At 26.6% G+C, this 17,473-nt stretch overlaps 2 protein-coding genes across 2 annotated transcripts; one reads left to right on the forward strand and one right to left on the reverse strand.

Moving 5' to 3' along the window:
* The first annotated feature begins 2,450 nt into the window (after positions 1 to 2,450).
* Positions 2,451 to 7,121, forward strand: TfIIA-S (general transcription factor IIA subunit 2). The gene is made up of 4 exons (XM_089218135.1): positions 2,451 to 2,729; positions 4,167 to 4,271; positions 6,660 to 6,789; positions 6,868 to 7,121. Exons 1-4 carry the CDS (start codon positions 2,658 to 2,660, stop codon positions 6,897 to 6,899), a joined length of 339 nt encoding a protein of 112 aa, XP_089074261.1. The 5' UTR covers positions 2,451 to 2,657; the 3' UTR covers positions 6,900 to 7,121.
* A 4,192-nt stretch (positions 7,122 to 11,313) lies between these two features.
* LOC149060348 (condensin complex subunit 2-like) lies at positions 11,314 to 16,898 on the reverse strand. Its single transcript, XM_089218134.1, has 12 exons — positions 16,259 to 16,898; positions 16,064 to 16,180; positions 14,576 to 14,683; positions 14,333 to 14,503; positions 13,993 to 14,269; positions 13,709 to 13,891; positions 13,324 to 13,494; positions 12,956 to 13,223; positions 12,783 to 12,873; positions 12,562 to 12,699; positions 11,827 to 11,934; positions 11,314 to 11,761 (listed from the first exon to the last, which is right to left on the reverse strand). The coding sequence occupies exons 1-12, from the start codon at positions 16,280 to 16,282 to the stop codon at positions 11,549 to 11,551; spliced, it is 1,869 nt and encodes a 622-aa protein (XP_089074260.1). The 5' UTR covers positions 16,283 to 16,898; the 3' UTR covers positions 11,314 to 11,548.
* Positions 16,899 to 17,473: the final 575 nt, after the last annotated feature.

Raw genomic sequence — 17,473 nt, forward strand, 5'->3', positions numbered from 1 at the left:
AACATTTTATTTATTTAACTATATTGTATTATTTTATATATATTATATTAATTCGCATTGCATTAATTTTTCATCTTCATATTATAAAAAATATATTTGACTAAATTAATTTATATTAAAATTAATTATTTAATAATTTTTTTAAGTATTTGCTAGGCTGAGGTAAAACTTGGAAGGTGGCGGAATCGATAGGTTGTTTTTAGACTACCTGAACTGGCGGAGTCGATACTGGCGGAATCAATGCTACATTGGCAAAATCGATAAGTCCCCCTTAAAAATGTACCTCATTCGACTTTCCGGTAAATATTTTTATTTAGATAAAAGTATAGAAGATAAACTCGTGAAGAATCATGTGTTAAATTGTTACTATATACCTAATACGACTAATATATTACAAGTATGTCGTCATACCTAATAATTTTTTTTTATTTTTACTAAGGTACTAAAACTTATGAAGAACTTTGTATCAAATTTTCAAGCTTTATGGCCAAGTGAAAATTTTTGTTTTGACGATAATTTAAAAAGAACTAGATATAGGTACTAAAAATCTAAAATTTCGAATTTTAAACTTGTTAGGGATCTTGTACTACATTTGAAAATCTTGGACATTAATAGAAACATTTTTGTGAATTTTTTAATAATAAAAAATAACTTTAAAAAATAATAATAAAAATTAAAACACATTATTGTAAAATTTAAATATTTAGTTCTTCTCTCAGAATCTGAAATGTAATTAGTAATTACTTATTTATTATGTAAATTTATGTTTAGCGTGTGTGGTTTTATGCAGGAAAATCACATAACAAAGTTGTCAAAATTCTGTTATTTGATGAAAACGGTAAGGAGCAAATGAAAATATAGTGTCTTTTTAGGACGGTTTTTTCCTTTTAACATAATTATAAACGTACCTTGACGAAATAATTGACCATTAATGACTTATCTTGCAGATTATTACTAATACTATCAATATTTGAATAACATGAAGTATGAAGCTCGCAATATTAAACCCATTAACATAGGCAGGGCCGGATTGGCAAGAAAAACCGGCCCGAGGACAACAATTAAAGCGGCCCTCGTCCTCCACTACTTAAAACTATAAAATTATCTTTAAATCATAGGCTTTATTAATATATTATATTTAAATCACAGCCCCCCCCCCCCTATAAAACAGTATTGTAAATTACTTCAGTAAATTTTTTTTGGGGAGGGGGGGCTGGAGCCCCCATAAACTTTTTCACTCACATAAAATTTAAATCATAAATTACTGCTAAATGTGGCAGTTTTAATGATTTCTGTTTTAAAATGTGTTAATTATTTGAATAGGTATATATAACATACAACAGTATGAGGATTAAATCAATTTTTTTATTGTATTTCACATTGTTTTTTTTTTATGACAACAGATTTTTCATAGTATTGCTTTTTTGACAAATTATGTCCATTATGGAAGTATTACTAACATTATTCAAAATGTCTCTTTCTACGGACATTAAAAGAAATGATTCCAACTTTTCTTGGGATAAACAATTTCGTAATCGATTTAAAATATATTTTAACTTAGAAAATCATTAGTTACCAAACTATTATCTTAAATCGTCATTGATTATAATCACCATGTATGCTTTGTAATGCTAGATTGTATATGATCTAAGTTTGTAATAATCACGAGGATTCTTATCACATATTTCAATATTTTTCATTTATCAACATTTTGAATTTTAAAATAACGATAATTTAACAAATTATTATTTTTTTTTTTGAAATGCTATTTATAATCCGCATTTTTGAGTAGTGGACACCGGCCCAAACTTTTCACATTTTCACCGGCCCACCGAGTTTTGCTCGGTAACTCGGCGGCCCAATCCGGGCCTGAACATAGGTACCTATACTATACTACATAGTACATTACGTTGTACATAGTATATACTATATGCATATAAATATATAATGTATTATAACATAATATATATACCTACCTACTGATCATCAAGTCATTATTTTTAACTAAATTACCAATCTAGTATTTGTTAATTTTAAAAGTTAAAATTAAAAGTTTGTTGAGTTCTATGTTTTACTCATATACCTATGCACCTACTGAATAACTAACTTTTTGTGTGAATAGTTTATGTAAAATAGTTTTTCTGTAAAACATACCTGATTTTTTTAACCACAGACTTTTTATGCTTTGATACGATTCAACTATAAACAATATAGCCATGAATCTTACCCTGAGGATAGTGGTAGTGGAGACACACTGGACTAAGGACCCGTTTTACAATCATACCTCGGTTATGCTTGGACCACTGATTTTACCGGCCAAATTCTGTGGTTTAACCGGAGTTCAACTATTGTAATACCAGTAATACGGGCCCTAATGATCCTCCCGCCATTTGAACGTTATCTATAACAGTTATCAGTAATAATGTTTGTTGTTTGAGAGCTGCTGTAGATACTAGATAATAATATTGGTTCGACATTTTTGTTTGGTACTCGGCTACACGGGTTCTTAAATTCTTAATTTCGTATTGTCACTTGTCGGTAGCTTGGCTTCGATTGATCATTAAATTGAAATTAAATATCTATGTCACGGCTTTGAATTGTAGTCCGTCGACCAACACCGCATTTCTCCGACAACCGAGGCGTCTTTTCGTGCCAACATGTCTTATCAACTGTACAGAAACACAACTCTGGGAAATACTCTTCAAGAGAGCATTGACGAAATGATTCAGGTAATACTGACAATACTGTAGAATCGTGGTAATCCGACAGATATCGAACCAGTAAGTGGCGGACCTAGGCGTGGGTTGGTGTAGTCAGTTGACTCGCTGACTTTTCCTCAGTAAAATGTGGTCCCTCAAAACGATAAGCCACGTAACATTTTTTTTATTTAAAAAATTTGTGCAGTCATCAATAATAAAATGACTAATATTAATTTATAAACGATTTTATAAAATATACACAGACTCAATGATGTTTCTATAAAATTATAGGTATACTCTAATAAGTACCTATTTTATAATGAATATATAGCAGTGGTGTCATTTCAGTTTTTAATAGAGGAGGCAAAAGTTTTGACCAGCACAAATGGGTAATTCAAAAGAAACAGTGAGCTAGTATTTTCCTACTTCATATATCTTCATAAAACACTCATCGGTACCAATTTTCATGAAAATCTAGTCAGAATATATCTAGTCTAAATATGCATATATTCCTACTATAAATTAATAATTAACAATCCATAATTGTAAGATTGTGACGATAATTTCTTAGTGCACAATATAATATTCCTCAAAATATAATAATGTAGGCAATAATAACTGGGCACCTACCTTTCGGGCTGCTTTTAGAATTAGACAAGGGTAAATGCCCACTTACCCCAAATAACGCCACTGATATATAGATGTGAAGTTTGAGTATATAAATATAAATAGTGGGTATGAAATTTTACTTAAACTCATTGACTTAAATAATGTATCTAAGTCGAATAAAATAACAATTAATTGATATCTTAAGTTTCTAAAATTTAAAATGTACTTAAGTACAAGTTATGACTTATGCAATATAAATATTTACAATTAATGTTGTGAAATGTTTGGATCAAAATGTGATAGAAATAATTAAATGAAATCGTGAGTGACTTTGTAATACATAGTCGGTTGAAGTTTATACACCGTTCCATCTCTTAAGTGAGGCAGACCCACAGTACTAAAATCGAAAACTCTGGGTAGGTACACCACTGTAATAAATAAAAGACAGAAACCAGGGTACTGCTGCATTAATGGTTAACATAAAAACACATTTTTACTTATTCCTATTAAAAAATAAATAACCTTATTCTACATGTTTACTACTTTGTTGTATACTGTGTTGAATTAATCTTTTGATTGGACGGGTTTAAAAAAATTAACAATTTGTTTTTATTTTTTTGTTTGAAATTACGCTTTTAAAACTTTCTATTGTATTTTTCTTTGATACTAATTCTATGGTTATCCGACAGAATAAATATAGATTAAGTTAACTAGGATAAATAGATAACTGGATGTACTGGGTTATCAAATGGCCAGATTACCAACATTCTATTGTACATCCTTCATATGCAAAATTGTGGACGTAATAGTAATAGTTTGCATAATATATTATCTAAATCGTGCATCTTGATGTTTCAGTATGGTCAAATAACACCTGCTCTTGGCATGAAAATCCTGCTGCAGTTTGATAAGTCTGTAAACAATTCATTGGCCACACGTGTAAAGTCTAAAATTACATTTAAGGTAAATTTTTTTTAATTAAGAACTTTAAATAATTAACATCACATTCCTATACTTATAAGCAAAAGTTCTAAAAATTGTGTAAGTACCTATGTTGTGGAATCGGTTTATTAAATGGTGAATTATGTTTTTTATTACACCTTTTACAAACATTGATTTAAATTATCCAATCAAATATATGAAGATGAATATCACTATGATAAATTCATATTTGATAATTTTTTTTTACAAATTCTTTATAAGATTTGAATGGTTTTGTCTAAAATCCATAAATTAGGTCCTTAATTATTGTTAACATATTTTTTATTTTATATTTAAAATAAACGGATTTGATTCCTAAATCATATTATGACAAACAATGTTTTTGGTAAATACAAATTATAGCCAGTTTTGGGTAGTAACGTAACAAAAGTAACACGTTACTTTGCTTGTAACGCTTTATGTAATTTCATTAGAATTATTTCCAAGTAATGAAAATGTAATGGATAATGTAATGTAATGTAATGTAATGTAACTACTTTTAATAAGTAATTTTTATTGAATAACGCGTTACAGTTTCAAATTATTAAGTACCTACCTTTTGCGAATTGAAAAAAAAATATGTCTATAATGCGGGTATTATTATGTTTACCAATCTAGTATAGTAATATACTATATATTTATTAAAGCTCCTTATACAGCTGATCTCACAATTTTGAATTCAATGACATTAGTAAAGAATATTTTTATTTAATACAATACAGCTTTACCATTCAATGCTTCTGTAGAGCGATTATTTAGTGTTTCAAGGGACATTTGTTCTAAAAAAAGTCGCGTATGAGTGACAAAAACTATGAAGATACACTATTGTGTGAAATTGTGTAAAGTTAATTTAAAACATAAATAAATATAAAATAATAATATTGTATTATATTGATTATAGTATATAGATTTCTTCTTCAAATTACATCTATTGACTATAGGTAATGTATTTCTAGTAACATTATTGCCAGACGCAATGATAATATTGTTAAGAAATATAAAAAAATATTTATTTTTTTTGTAACGAGAAAGTAATGAGTTACTTTTCAGTTTCAAAAGTAAAGTAATTTCATTACAATTTTATTAGAGTAACGGATAAAGTAACTTTATTACATTTCTCTCTAAGTAACGAGTAAAGTAACTTTATTACTTTTTTAAAGTAATTTACCCAACACTAATTATAGTTTTGACTTAATAAAAGATTTTATGTAATAAGAAGACGTAAAAGTGAATAAAGATACAAATCAAGTATAATTTAAAAAAAAAAAAAAAATATAACCAATGACATAAGGATTACTTGCAGCAATAATAAGGTTAGCAAGAGAGTTCGAGTTATAATTTTTAGTTGAAAAAATTAAAAAGTGGATAAAAAGGTTGTTGATCTCTTGTATTAACGCTATTAATTTTAAAACTGATTAAAGAAAGAATTTCTTGACATTATTTCGAACCTAATCTCAATTTTTGCAAAAAATTTAAAGAATAAGGGTGAACGGGGTCAGAAAGTAGGGAAATATAAAAAAAAATTGGTTCCCGTTATTTTAAATCACTAAATTTAAATTACTATTTTTTTTAAATTTTAAATCTCAATTCTTTTTTTTTTTAAAGGGAAAATGTCAGTATAATTTGTATTAATAAAATATTTTACCTACAAAATAATTTTCATTAGTAAAATTTAATATAAAAAAAAACATATAATTCAACTATGTCTTATTGCTAAATAACATTTTATAATTCCCGGGGGTCAAATGTCCCACATTAATAATTAATGGAGACAAAACTTCCTTGGATGGGGGTTTTTTTTTACAGAATCAAAACGTCCATTTACCATTCCATATTATTATACTCATATTCAATTAGCATTTAAGAATAGCTTGTTTTAAACACCTATTAAATTATAATTTAAATACAAAATATGTGATAAAAGAGTTATGTGGACTATTACACCAAAATATGTCTTTATATTTTAATGCCGGGTTGCATGAGCAATCACTAAACATTAATTTTATAAATAGCGAGCTGTTGATCTTTCAAACATAATTAAGTGACTCATGATTGGTCCATTGAATTTTATTAATCCATTAAATTACTTAATTTTTCACGGAACTCAGCATAAATGTATTAAAAATACCTTCTTTATTGTCTTTTATAAAACAAATAGATTATAACTACTGCTTGTTAAATTTTTTTTATGTACATTTTTTATTTGAAAACTAAAATAAATATCATTATTCTAATTATTATAATGAAACCTTGCAAACATTTTTTTTAATGGCACATTGTATAACTATTAATGTATATTTTAAGAAATTTTGTTGAAATTTTGTTGAAAGATGTTTATATATTTTTGTTAACATTTATTTTATTTGCTAGGCTGGAAAAATGGACACATATAGATTTTGTGATAATGTTTGGACGTTTATGCTAAGTGACGTAGAGTTCAAAGAAACACAAGAAATTACAAAAGTGGAAAAGTTGAAAATTGTTGCGTGTGATGGAAAAAGTAAACATATTTAACCTTATTGTATGATTAATTATGATTAATGCACTTGTCTTATTTATGATTAATTTATGTTTTCAGGTGTAACTGATGAAAATTCGAAGAAAAATTAATGTTGACTGTTTAAGAGTCACTACTACTATTATTATTATTATTAACTTTTACGATCACAAAATATTGTGTATGTACTTATATAACATTGTTGATGTACTTATTTTTTGTGTATTTTCTACATTTTTGAATTTAATTTAACTACCCAAAATTGCCATAGATTTTTTTAAAGTTGACTGCATTTAGTATTTCAAATAAATTATTAAAATTAGCCGATTCAAAAATGTGTAAATTACTCTTAAATTCAACCTTACAATTTAAATTAATTTAGCTTTGAACATTTTTCATTTATGTTGTTGAAAATGAGCATGGTTTTAATTCTACCTTAAATCAACTAAATATTCTGAATCATCTTTTTAATTTTCCAGAAAAAAATATGTGTATTTAGGGCTTAAAGAAAATAATATATGTAATGTGCAGTATATTATATTAATGTATTGAACTTAGATCATCTGTTCGTAAATGCGCAATCAGTACATTGATTATTTCTAACTGATTTTTTATTTAAATACATGAAGAAATTAATTCCCTGAAGAAACTATGCAAGTATAACTACAATCACGGTATATTTGAATTAGGACTATAAATCTCTTATTGAAAAACAAAAATAATGTAAAGGTAATCTTACTAGACTTATTATGTCGTCTGACCAAGATGAGATTAGATAATAAATTTACAATTTTACAAACAACTCAATAGTTATCAATTATCATGGATGTTCATTAAATAAATACTTATTAAAATTCATGAGATTTTCAAAAATTGAATCATGTAATTGTATGTATTATGTTCAAAATATGGAAAAATAAACTAGTTTTATTTGGTCATGAATAATCAAAATCTGTACATATTATCTAACAACTAATCAATTTATACCGCATGTATTAAAACAATAAATTATAATATAGGTATAAATCTGTGATTTAAACTCAAGAAAATAACACCTGAAAAATGCACCAGTGCTGAGATCTATAGCATTTGCTAATTATTGTTATAGGATACAGATAAAAAGTAGTGAGCAATAAATTTGTTTTATGTGTAACGCTATTTTAAAGTTTTGGTGCTATTTTATTTTAATTTGCATTTAAATGAAAAATAAAAAGTCTGTGATTTATTTTAGTTATATTTTGATTTAATCCATAGGGGAAATGTAAATACCCACATTTTTGTTCATATTAAAATCTATTTTAAAATAGTCCAGTGAATTATTAGTCTATCGAATAGTAAACAATTATGATTATATATAATATATATATATATTGTATAGAACAGCGGTCACCAACCTTTTGGACTTTGCAGACCACTGAAACCATATTCTAAATTCTACGGACCATCTATATCTTAAAATAGTTTTTTTACATAAATACCGTACTACTACTGATAAATTTTGCACCAAAATATTATAAAAAAAATACATATTATGTAAAATAATAAAAAAAGGTTTTATTTTTATTTATGATGAAAGTTTTAAGTTTTAATTAAATTTTAATGTGATATTTGTTCCTGTTTGTTTTGAAGAATTTCTTGGCTAATTAAATAATATTGCAAGTTAAGTTCAAATTTTTCCGCGGACCACCTAAATTTTCACGCGGACCATCAGTGATCCACGGACCACCGGTTGGCGACCGCTGGTATAGAATAATCTGTCATACATTTGTCAGTACTTTTTTTTTTATAAACAGAAAACATTTTAATTTTTGCTATTTTTCGTGTTTTAAAAATTATTATTTTTAGTGCTATAAACTCTGAGCCATGATTAACACAGAATTTATAGGTAATCATGATACACAAATCCTATCTCTAGTTATCATTTATTTATAAGTAGAAAATGTTATTTAACCGAGAAAGAATCAAAGAATTCATAGAAAATTAGTAATAAATAATAATTAGTATTTAAGACTTTAATAGCTTAGTACATATAACATATAAAAATACATTAGATGATAAGCCATAGTGCCTTAAATTTTTCTAATTTAGTAAAGTTTTTCAGGTCTTTCTGATGGCGTGAAACACGGTAAATTCTCAATTTTTAGTTTTCATTTAAGCGACTATAAAAATAATGTTCTATTTATACATCATGTTATTTTATATACATAGAAAATATTATTCTGGAAATCTTTTGTTTTGACTTTATTTTCATTTTTTACTTAGATTAAATTGTTAAAAAATCTGTAAAATTTAACTTCTTATGTAAATTAATGTATTTTCTCTGTAAATATTTGTATTTCCTATTAAACCCAGTGATATTCTTACTTGGTATGATTTTGTGTATTCAAGGATTTTGCCCACCAACTAGGTCTGGTATTCAACCAGGATTTACATGGGATGGTGTAGATAGAACAAATGGTTATGAATAGAAATGGCTATTGCAACAAAATTTACAAAAAAACTTTGGGAAATGAAGCATATACATGGAGCTGTTCTGATATAGTGATGTGTAAACTTTATTTTTAACATTTAGAGCTAATTATAGTAGGCATCTATTCTATGATTTATTTGTAATTTTATAAGAATGTAACAACCATTTTCAGTGTTTCAAATTCATTTAATGAACTGGAAAGAACTAACAAGCATAAAGAAACAGTGTCTTAAGATTGTCACATATTGGCAACACAACATTTGACATTCCAGGTAAAATTAGAGAAAACAAGACGATTCACAAAAAAATAAAATTTTGTGAAAGCAAGAGAATTTTTAGTTAAATAATTAGGTTTAAAAATACAATAATCTAATTATGTAATTAGAAATTTTACATAGATGTGGACATTGATCTTTTCAAATAATTTAGAACAACATAGCTGTAGCCGATTTAAGGGAGCTATTTGTGTTTTTATATAAAGAGACAATATATAAGAACTATGTTGTTGCCGATCATTGCATTTGAGTTCGTGATCAATGTTGATATGTGTGAGCATGATTGTATGTAGATATCAGGCTATTCTCTAACATGCACATATGTCCACGGAACTTCCAACTAACATGCAAATTCTCAAGCATCGTAGAGTTATCTGAATTGCTTATTTTTTTATCGTTCAAAGTTGGATAATTTTCTACAGGACTTCAGATTTTAATTTCGTTGCTTAAGCAAACATATTATTCAAAACTACAGAAGTTTGTGAAAATAGGCCAAATTCAAAATTGTAATATATGTGGTTCAGAAACATAGATTTAAAATCCAAGTTCAATGTGCTGAGTGCTCTGTAAGAAAGGTTTTTCTTTCCAAAATATATTGAAGTCAGATCACCCTACAAGACGTCAATTTATCCTGTAAAGAATGTTTTGAGCAATACATGGGTCATGTACTCATGTGCAGGCGTCTTAACTAAAAATTATTGTAGCGTTTAGTAAAAATTTTATTATATAATATCCCAACGACATCTATTCCAATCATAGATAATAAAAAATAAACATTCTACACCTATGCTTATAATACTAGGTGTAACGTTCCAAAACAGCATATTATATTATCTTGTCGCACAAAGGTAATTATGTTATAGACATCATACCACCTGTAGATAACAGAAACAAAACAAAGCACCTAAATTAGTTTATTTTAGAAAGTATGTTTAGGGTGAATGGTGAATTCATCCTATATTATTTATGATTACTATGCACTATTGGACCAGAATTGCCAAACATGGTAATCCAAAAAATGGGCTTGAGTAGACGGAAAAAATTTAAAATAATAAAAAAATTGAATATGATAAAATAGAAAAAAGTATTAATTTTATAAAATGATAATAGTAATAATAATAAAAATACATCATTGTAAAAAAACAATATATCACTCAAAATATAATGTATCAATAAGTTCTCAACATCTTATTTTTAATAATCACTGAAATTTGAATTAATTTAAAAATTTATACAGATATTATATAAAAATAATATATCGAAAACGAATGATATTCCAACAAAAACACTTCAGGTAAAAAACGCCAAGTATAAAAAAATGTGATATCATTTTCAACAATGGATAATGGCTACATATTATTATCACTATCATTCACACACATTACACATAGAATGTGTTGAGTAACAAGTGTTTTCAAGTTGCCAAGCTAAGTTATTAGTAGACTATTCAAATATAAACAATATCTTTAGTTCAAAGACAGGTATAGCTTGATATCACAACTTTAAGAGCAGAGTTTCTCTTAATCTAGTTAACATTTTTTTTTTTTACATGTAATTTGGCAGAATGGTTTTTTAGGGTCAATAACTATCTACCCAAAACCCAACACAATCTTGTGGGAACTATAGGTCCTATTATTACTTTGAATTATAAAGCGAGAACTCTATCAAGGTTGGACCTTAATAAGTTTAACTGAACAATTATTTTAGAAATCCAAAGATCAAACATATTTAAGAACTTAAAACGTGGAATCAGATAATATATAAAATATAAATGCAATCATATTAGTTCTATGAATCATTTTTATTATGAATATTTTAAGTTTTAATATATATGAAATATTTGAATTGATTATACATTTTCAATGTAGAACAAATTTACTTATGAATAATAATATTTCTTATTTATTAATTTTAAGTTAGATTTCATGAAATACAAAAGTAAAAATAAAATATAATTTTAAGAAAATGATTCATGTCTGAGGAATATAAAATAATTTTAATCACAAATGGCAATTAATTATTTTTTTATTGGTTTGGCAATAAAAGTTTCTTCTATATCATTTATGGTGCAATGTTCCTGGAACAATTTCAAACCCTTTTCATTTGCTAAATGAAGAAGACCAACAAATATTATAGGTATTGTAAGTCCATCTCGTTCATTGATTCGTAATTTTATTAGCAAGTTGAAAAATGATAACTTTGAACTCCATTCACTATTGGGATCAGTTTCCTTTAAAAGTAATTAAGAAGATTAATAAAACAACAAACATTACTAATCATTATATAAATTCTTACAACACATTCTTCGTCAATAATATCAGATATTTCTTTTTTTAATTCTGCTATATCCATTCTAGATTCAGATTGAATGTCGCCCATACCATCTTCATCTTCAGAGTCCACCTAATAAAAAAACAAATTAAATTAAATTAATTGCGATTACTGGTTGCAAATATATGAAGAAGTTTAATAGCTTGTGTCTCAAAAAATGATGTTTAAATTTGTAAAATTTGGGCGTCATTAAGTGTTACTATTTAAATTGTTATTAATTTACAATTGTACGAGTATAAAGCATTGAATATTAAAGAAACAAATAGTAAACTAATTTGTATTAGTTACTATTTTTGTTAGGACTCGTTTTACAATCATAGTTTTCAACTATTGTAATACGAGCACTTAGTCATTCTAAATCCCACATATGTTTGCATTATATTTACATCATTTTTCACAGTTATATTCTCTTAATAGGTATACTCAATAGATATCTTTAATATATTGTTTATATGCATTATGATCACAAATGCCACAATGTACTTTAAATATTATTTTTCTCTAATAAATGCATTTTTATGCAAAATAAAAATATACTCATTAATTCTATATTTTATTATTATATATATATATATATATATATAATATTATATTATATTGAATGAGAAACAATGTGATTAAAATACATAACAAATAATAAAGTATTACATTAGATATTTAAAATTGAATTTTGACTAAACAAAATATTACATATATTACCTCTTTAGATACATCCAATTGGTCATCGGTTTCAATATTTATAATTGATTCTTCATCATTTTTATTTATTGAGTGTTCATTATTAATTTCCATGGACTCTAATGAGTCTGCAACGCTTTCAGCAGGATCATTGATATTCTAGAGATATAATATTCACATATATTTATAAAAAATTTATAGAAATGATCTCCATATAAGAAATACAAAATTTCAGTTTGTACCTGACGGGTTTTAAAAGCCATAGCATTTTTTTTTCGGTTTTTGCAGATCCACCAATCTGGTTTAATTTCGAGATATTGTAAAAAATTAAACCTTCAAATTATAACATTAAATATTAATTTTATGTGGGCTGATACATAAATATTTAAAATGGTTGTAACAATTGTTTACATACCTATATTTAATATCAACAGCAATTGTTTGTGTATCAGATATATTGTCAAGTGGATCCCATTTTTGAAGTGTACGAGCTAATATTTTTTCTTTACCCTTAGCATTATCTTCAAATATCTCTTTTATTTGAATTTCACTTAACCAATTTACTTGATAGCTATCATTCTTAACTTGATTGCGTTTTTTGTTGGTTTTAATACTTTTATTATTTTGCTGCGTACATTCATCAATATCTTCATCGATATTTTCAACAATTTCTTTTCGTTCACCTATAAATTAGAACACATATAAAACAATCAATTGTTTATAGAAAATTTAAGAAAATTAAATTAAATTTTGTTTTTAATTAAATTATCAATTTTTATGTACTTGGAGTACACGATTTTAATGCTTTCATCATTGCTTGAGCTTTCCAGGCCTTTGGTCCTTTCCAATTAGCAAGAAGCTTAGGATTAAAATAGCTATATTCTCTTTCAACACCGTCAATACATTCCAAAAGTCCATCAAGTGCTGTCGTATCTTTATCATTTGAATTGGCACCTTAAATATATATTTAAATAAAAAAATTATTTTGAAAGAAAAACATTTTTTTTTTTTTTTTTTTTTGAATCAAAAAGTATTCAATAACAATAAATATTATAAACTGTAAGTTTAATTTGTGTTAAGTATAAAAATATGAATTTTTAAATATGTTTTTGTAATAGACAAACAAAAGTTTAATTCATGGGCCATTAAGTGATTATTATATATGTACCAAGTTCATTATTATCTGGCTCATCGCAATCAGAGTCTTCAGAATCATCAAGAAACTGATGATTATCAGGATCAAAGCGATACTCAATACCATCTAATTCGTCATCGTTAGAATTTTCAACTTTGTCACGTTCAGCTATAAAACCTTCAAATTCAGGGCAGAGGGGTCTTTCCAATAATTCATCTAAAATAAAATTTCTATTAATATGTATTAAATTATTTTCTAACCTAAATTAACAGCAAAAAATTATAATATAATGATTTAGTAATTAAAATAATTTGTACCCATTATCTCGCAAAAATTTCCCTCAACTTCTATTGTTTCCTCATTTTTTTTACTTTCAAATTCTTTTTGTCGATCTCTAGATATTTTGAGTTCTTCTGCCAAGGATGTACCAGAGAACATTGATTTAAGAAGTGTTGATGGACGAGTTTTATAAAATAAATCATTATGATTAAAGCTAGAAATGCTATGATTTATTAAAGCTGGATTGAAAGTATTTTCATATTCGTTTGGTTTACGCCTTAATTTTTCACTAGTAGTCAGCATTAGTCTTTGTCTCTAAAATTCATATAAATTAATTATTAAAAAAAAAAATTATTATTATCAAACCTTAATAGATACCTTTGGTTTCTGGTTTTTTTGTTCACTATCATCATCTTCTGGTGTTGTAATTTTTGCATTGTTCATGGACTTGAATCGTTCAACTAGTTTACCAGTTGTTTCTGTTAAATTGTCAACACGATAAGAATAGACTTTGGCCGAGGCTTCAAGATAGTCACTTATCTCTTGGAACTAATAAACAAATAAAATTGCAGTAGATTAATATATTTAAGGTCTAAATGTACACTATCTGTAACTTTTTACCGAGTTAACATCCTTGTCTTCATCAAAAATTGAGCTTTTTTTTTTCTCCAACCAAGAATAAAAATATCCAATCATATCAATGTCAAATGCGTTGGTAACATTTATTTTCTAAAAAAAATAAATTGAAAAAAAGTTAATGTTTTATCTATTCCTAAGAAGACATGATGCCACATGTGTTTTTACCATCTTATAACCATACAACACGGCAAATCAAATTATGATTTGTGAATTTTAATATCATAATAAATTTACAGATTTGTCTTACATATAATTTAAGTTAAGAGTATTAAAAGTGTTCTCACTTTATATTTAATTATAAAACAAGTCATAAGTAGGTATTATATAAAAGATTTGAATTTTAAAATTCTCAATCCACTTAAAATTATGAAAACATTAATGACAGAACACAGATAATATTCTGACAATGATATTTTTTCTCAATTTACTCTAATATTTATTAAAAATTATTCCATAACATGGATTCTACTGATCAAAAGAAGAATATATATAATTATTATACAGACATTTTGTCTTAACTCAATAAGCAGTATAGCACTATAGAGCTAACTGTAACATTTTATAGAGAACAAAATCATAAATCAAATTTCGTTAAATTACAAGTGAAGTTCAACTCAATTCGTTGGTTGTAAGTTTTTAAATTACTCAAAAAGTGTCTATCTACAAATCTGTACCAATACTTTTCTCAAAGACATAATTTTTATATTTTCTATAAAGGTTCAAAATGTGTATAAATTATAGAATATAAACCTGTAGAAAGGGGGGTGGAGTGGTTGAGCGGACTAAGGCGTCTGTTGCCATGCACGCAGTCGCCGTTTCGAACCTCAGTCTTGGGTGGCATCGCTCTTTGGGCATTTCGCGGTGTCTGGAGAGAGAGGCCGCCGCCCCCCAACCGGGCATGGCAGAAACCTACGGGTGCCCATTCAAAATTCTGCGAAAATACTCACATGTTTTAAACCTACAGTACCTTCCCCTACAGTTCCCCCAGGCTAATGACCTCAGTTGTCGAAGCCTTAACCCTAAATAAAAAAAAACCTGTAGAAAATATTGATGTACATTATTATGCATCTTTATAAAGGTTCATTATTACTTATTGTTTAAATAACAATTAGTAACCTATTATAAAGTGGATTTTTACCGATCATAAGAACTTTAATAAAAAAAGATTCTTTCTGTGGATATATTGGGTATAAACACACATGTTAATGAATAGTTTTTAAATTTTATAAATTATATATTTATATTCTATGTTTTTGTAAACTATTTTTGTTTTAATGTATTATACATTATAATAATGGTTTCATTTCATGTTTTTCATTGGTACTGATTTTGTGACATTATAGCTATAGTTTTACAGAATACAGGTTTATGACTCCATAATTAGTATTAAGCGATGGTTGATGTATCATGAAAGAGTGTTAGTTATATTAACGTTAACATTTATAATACATTTATAATTATAAGACTTACGTTTCCAAGACATAAATTACGAAATGTCTTTATTTTAAGACAAATCTCTTCAGTTGATAAATTTTCAGGATTTTCATCATCATCGTCAGACGAATCGGATTGATTAAATTTTGACGTCTATAAATGTTTTAATGTAATGTAAAAAATGTATTGATTTCAAGTTTAAAAAACTATATTAATAAACCATAAACATACCGACGCTTTGCTGTTTGCTTCCATTTCGTGTAGATGTTCAACACTCGTGACCGCAATACCAAATGAAATACTCACAACGACTCAGTAAAACATTTCACGAACGAAAACCGTTTAAAGGTAGGTTACAATTGAACAAAGAAAAAATATTTCGGCGCGTACAACGCTATCGAAGTTTGGCGGTTACAAAAAATATAATGTACACTCAATCAGCGCTGCACACCATAGATAATATATACATGGATAGGACATCCCTATACCAGCTGCAGCTATTATACACGGTATGCTGTGAGCAAAGAGTCTACTAAAACTTGTTACCATATTGGTTATATGCGGTTACAGATACTGGTTTATGATAAATAACATTTTTATATTATCATAGAACATATTATATTATCTTGTCGCACAAAGGTCCTTATAAAGTTATAGACATCATACCACCTGTAGATAACAGAAACAAAACAAAGCACCTAAATTAGTTTATTTTAGAAAGTATGTTTAGGGTGAATGGTGAATTCATCCTATATTATTTATGATTACTATGCACTATTGGACCAGAATTGCCAAACATGGTAATCCAAAAAATGGGCTTGAGTAGACGGAAAAAATTTAAAATAATAAAAAAATTGAATATGATAAAATAGAAAAAAGTATTAATTTTATAAAATGATAATAGTAATAATAATAAAAATACATCATTGTAAAAAAACAATATATCACTCAAAATATAATGTATCAATAAGTTCTCAACATCTTATTTTTAATAATCACTGAAATTTGAATTAATTTAAAAATTTATACAGATATTATATAAAAATAATATATCGAAAACGAATGATATTCCAACAAAAACACTTCAGGTAAAAAACGCCAAGTATAAAAAAATGTGATATCATTTTCAACAATGGATAATGGCTACATATTATTATCACTATCATTCACACACATTACACATAGAATGTGTTGAGTAACAAGTGTTTTCAAGTTGCCAAGCTAAGTTATTAGTAGACTATTCAAATATAAACAATATCTTTAGTTCAAAGACAGGTATAGCTTGATATCACAACTTTAAGAGCAGAGTTTCTCTTAATCTAGTTAACATTTTTTTTTTTTACATGTAATTTGGCAGAATGGTTTTTTAGGGTCAATAACTATCTACCTAAAACCCAACACAATCTTGTGGGAACTATAGGTCCTATTATTACTTTGAATTATAAA

The sequence above is a fragment of the Diuraphis noxia genome, unplaced genomic scaffold (assembly GCF_037042655.1).
Source record: "Diuraphis noxia isolate RWA-SAM2 unplaced genomic scaffold, SU_Dnox_SAM2 contig0001, whole genome shotgun sequence".
NCBI classification, from domain to species: Eukaryota; Metazoa; Arthropoda; class Insecta; order Hemiptera; family Aphididae; genus Diuraphis; species Diuraphis noxia.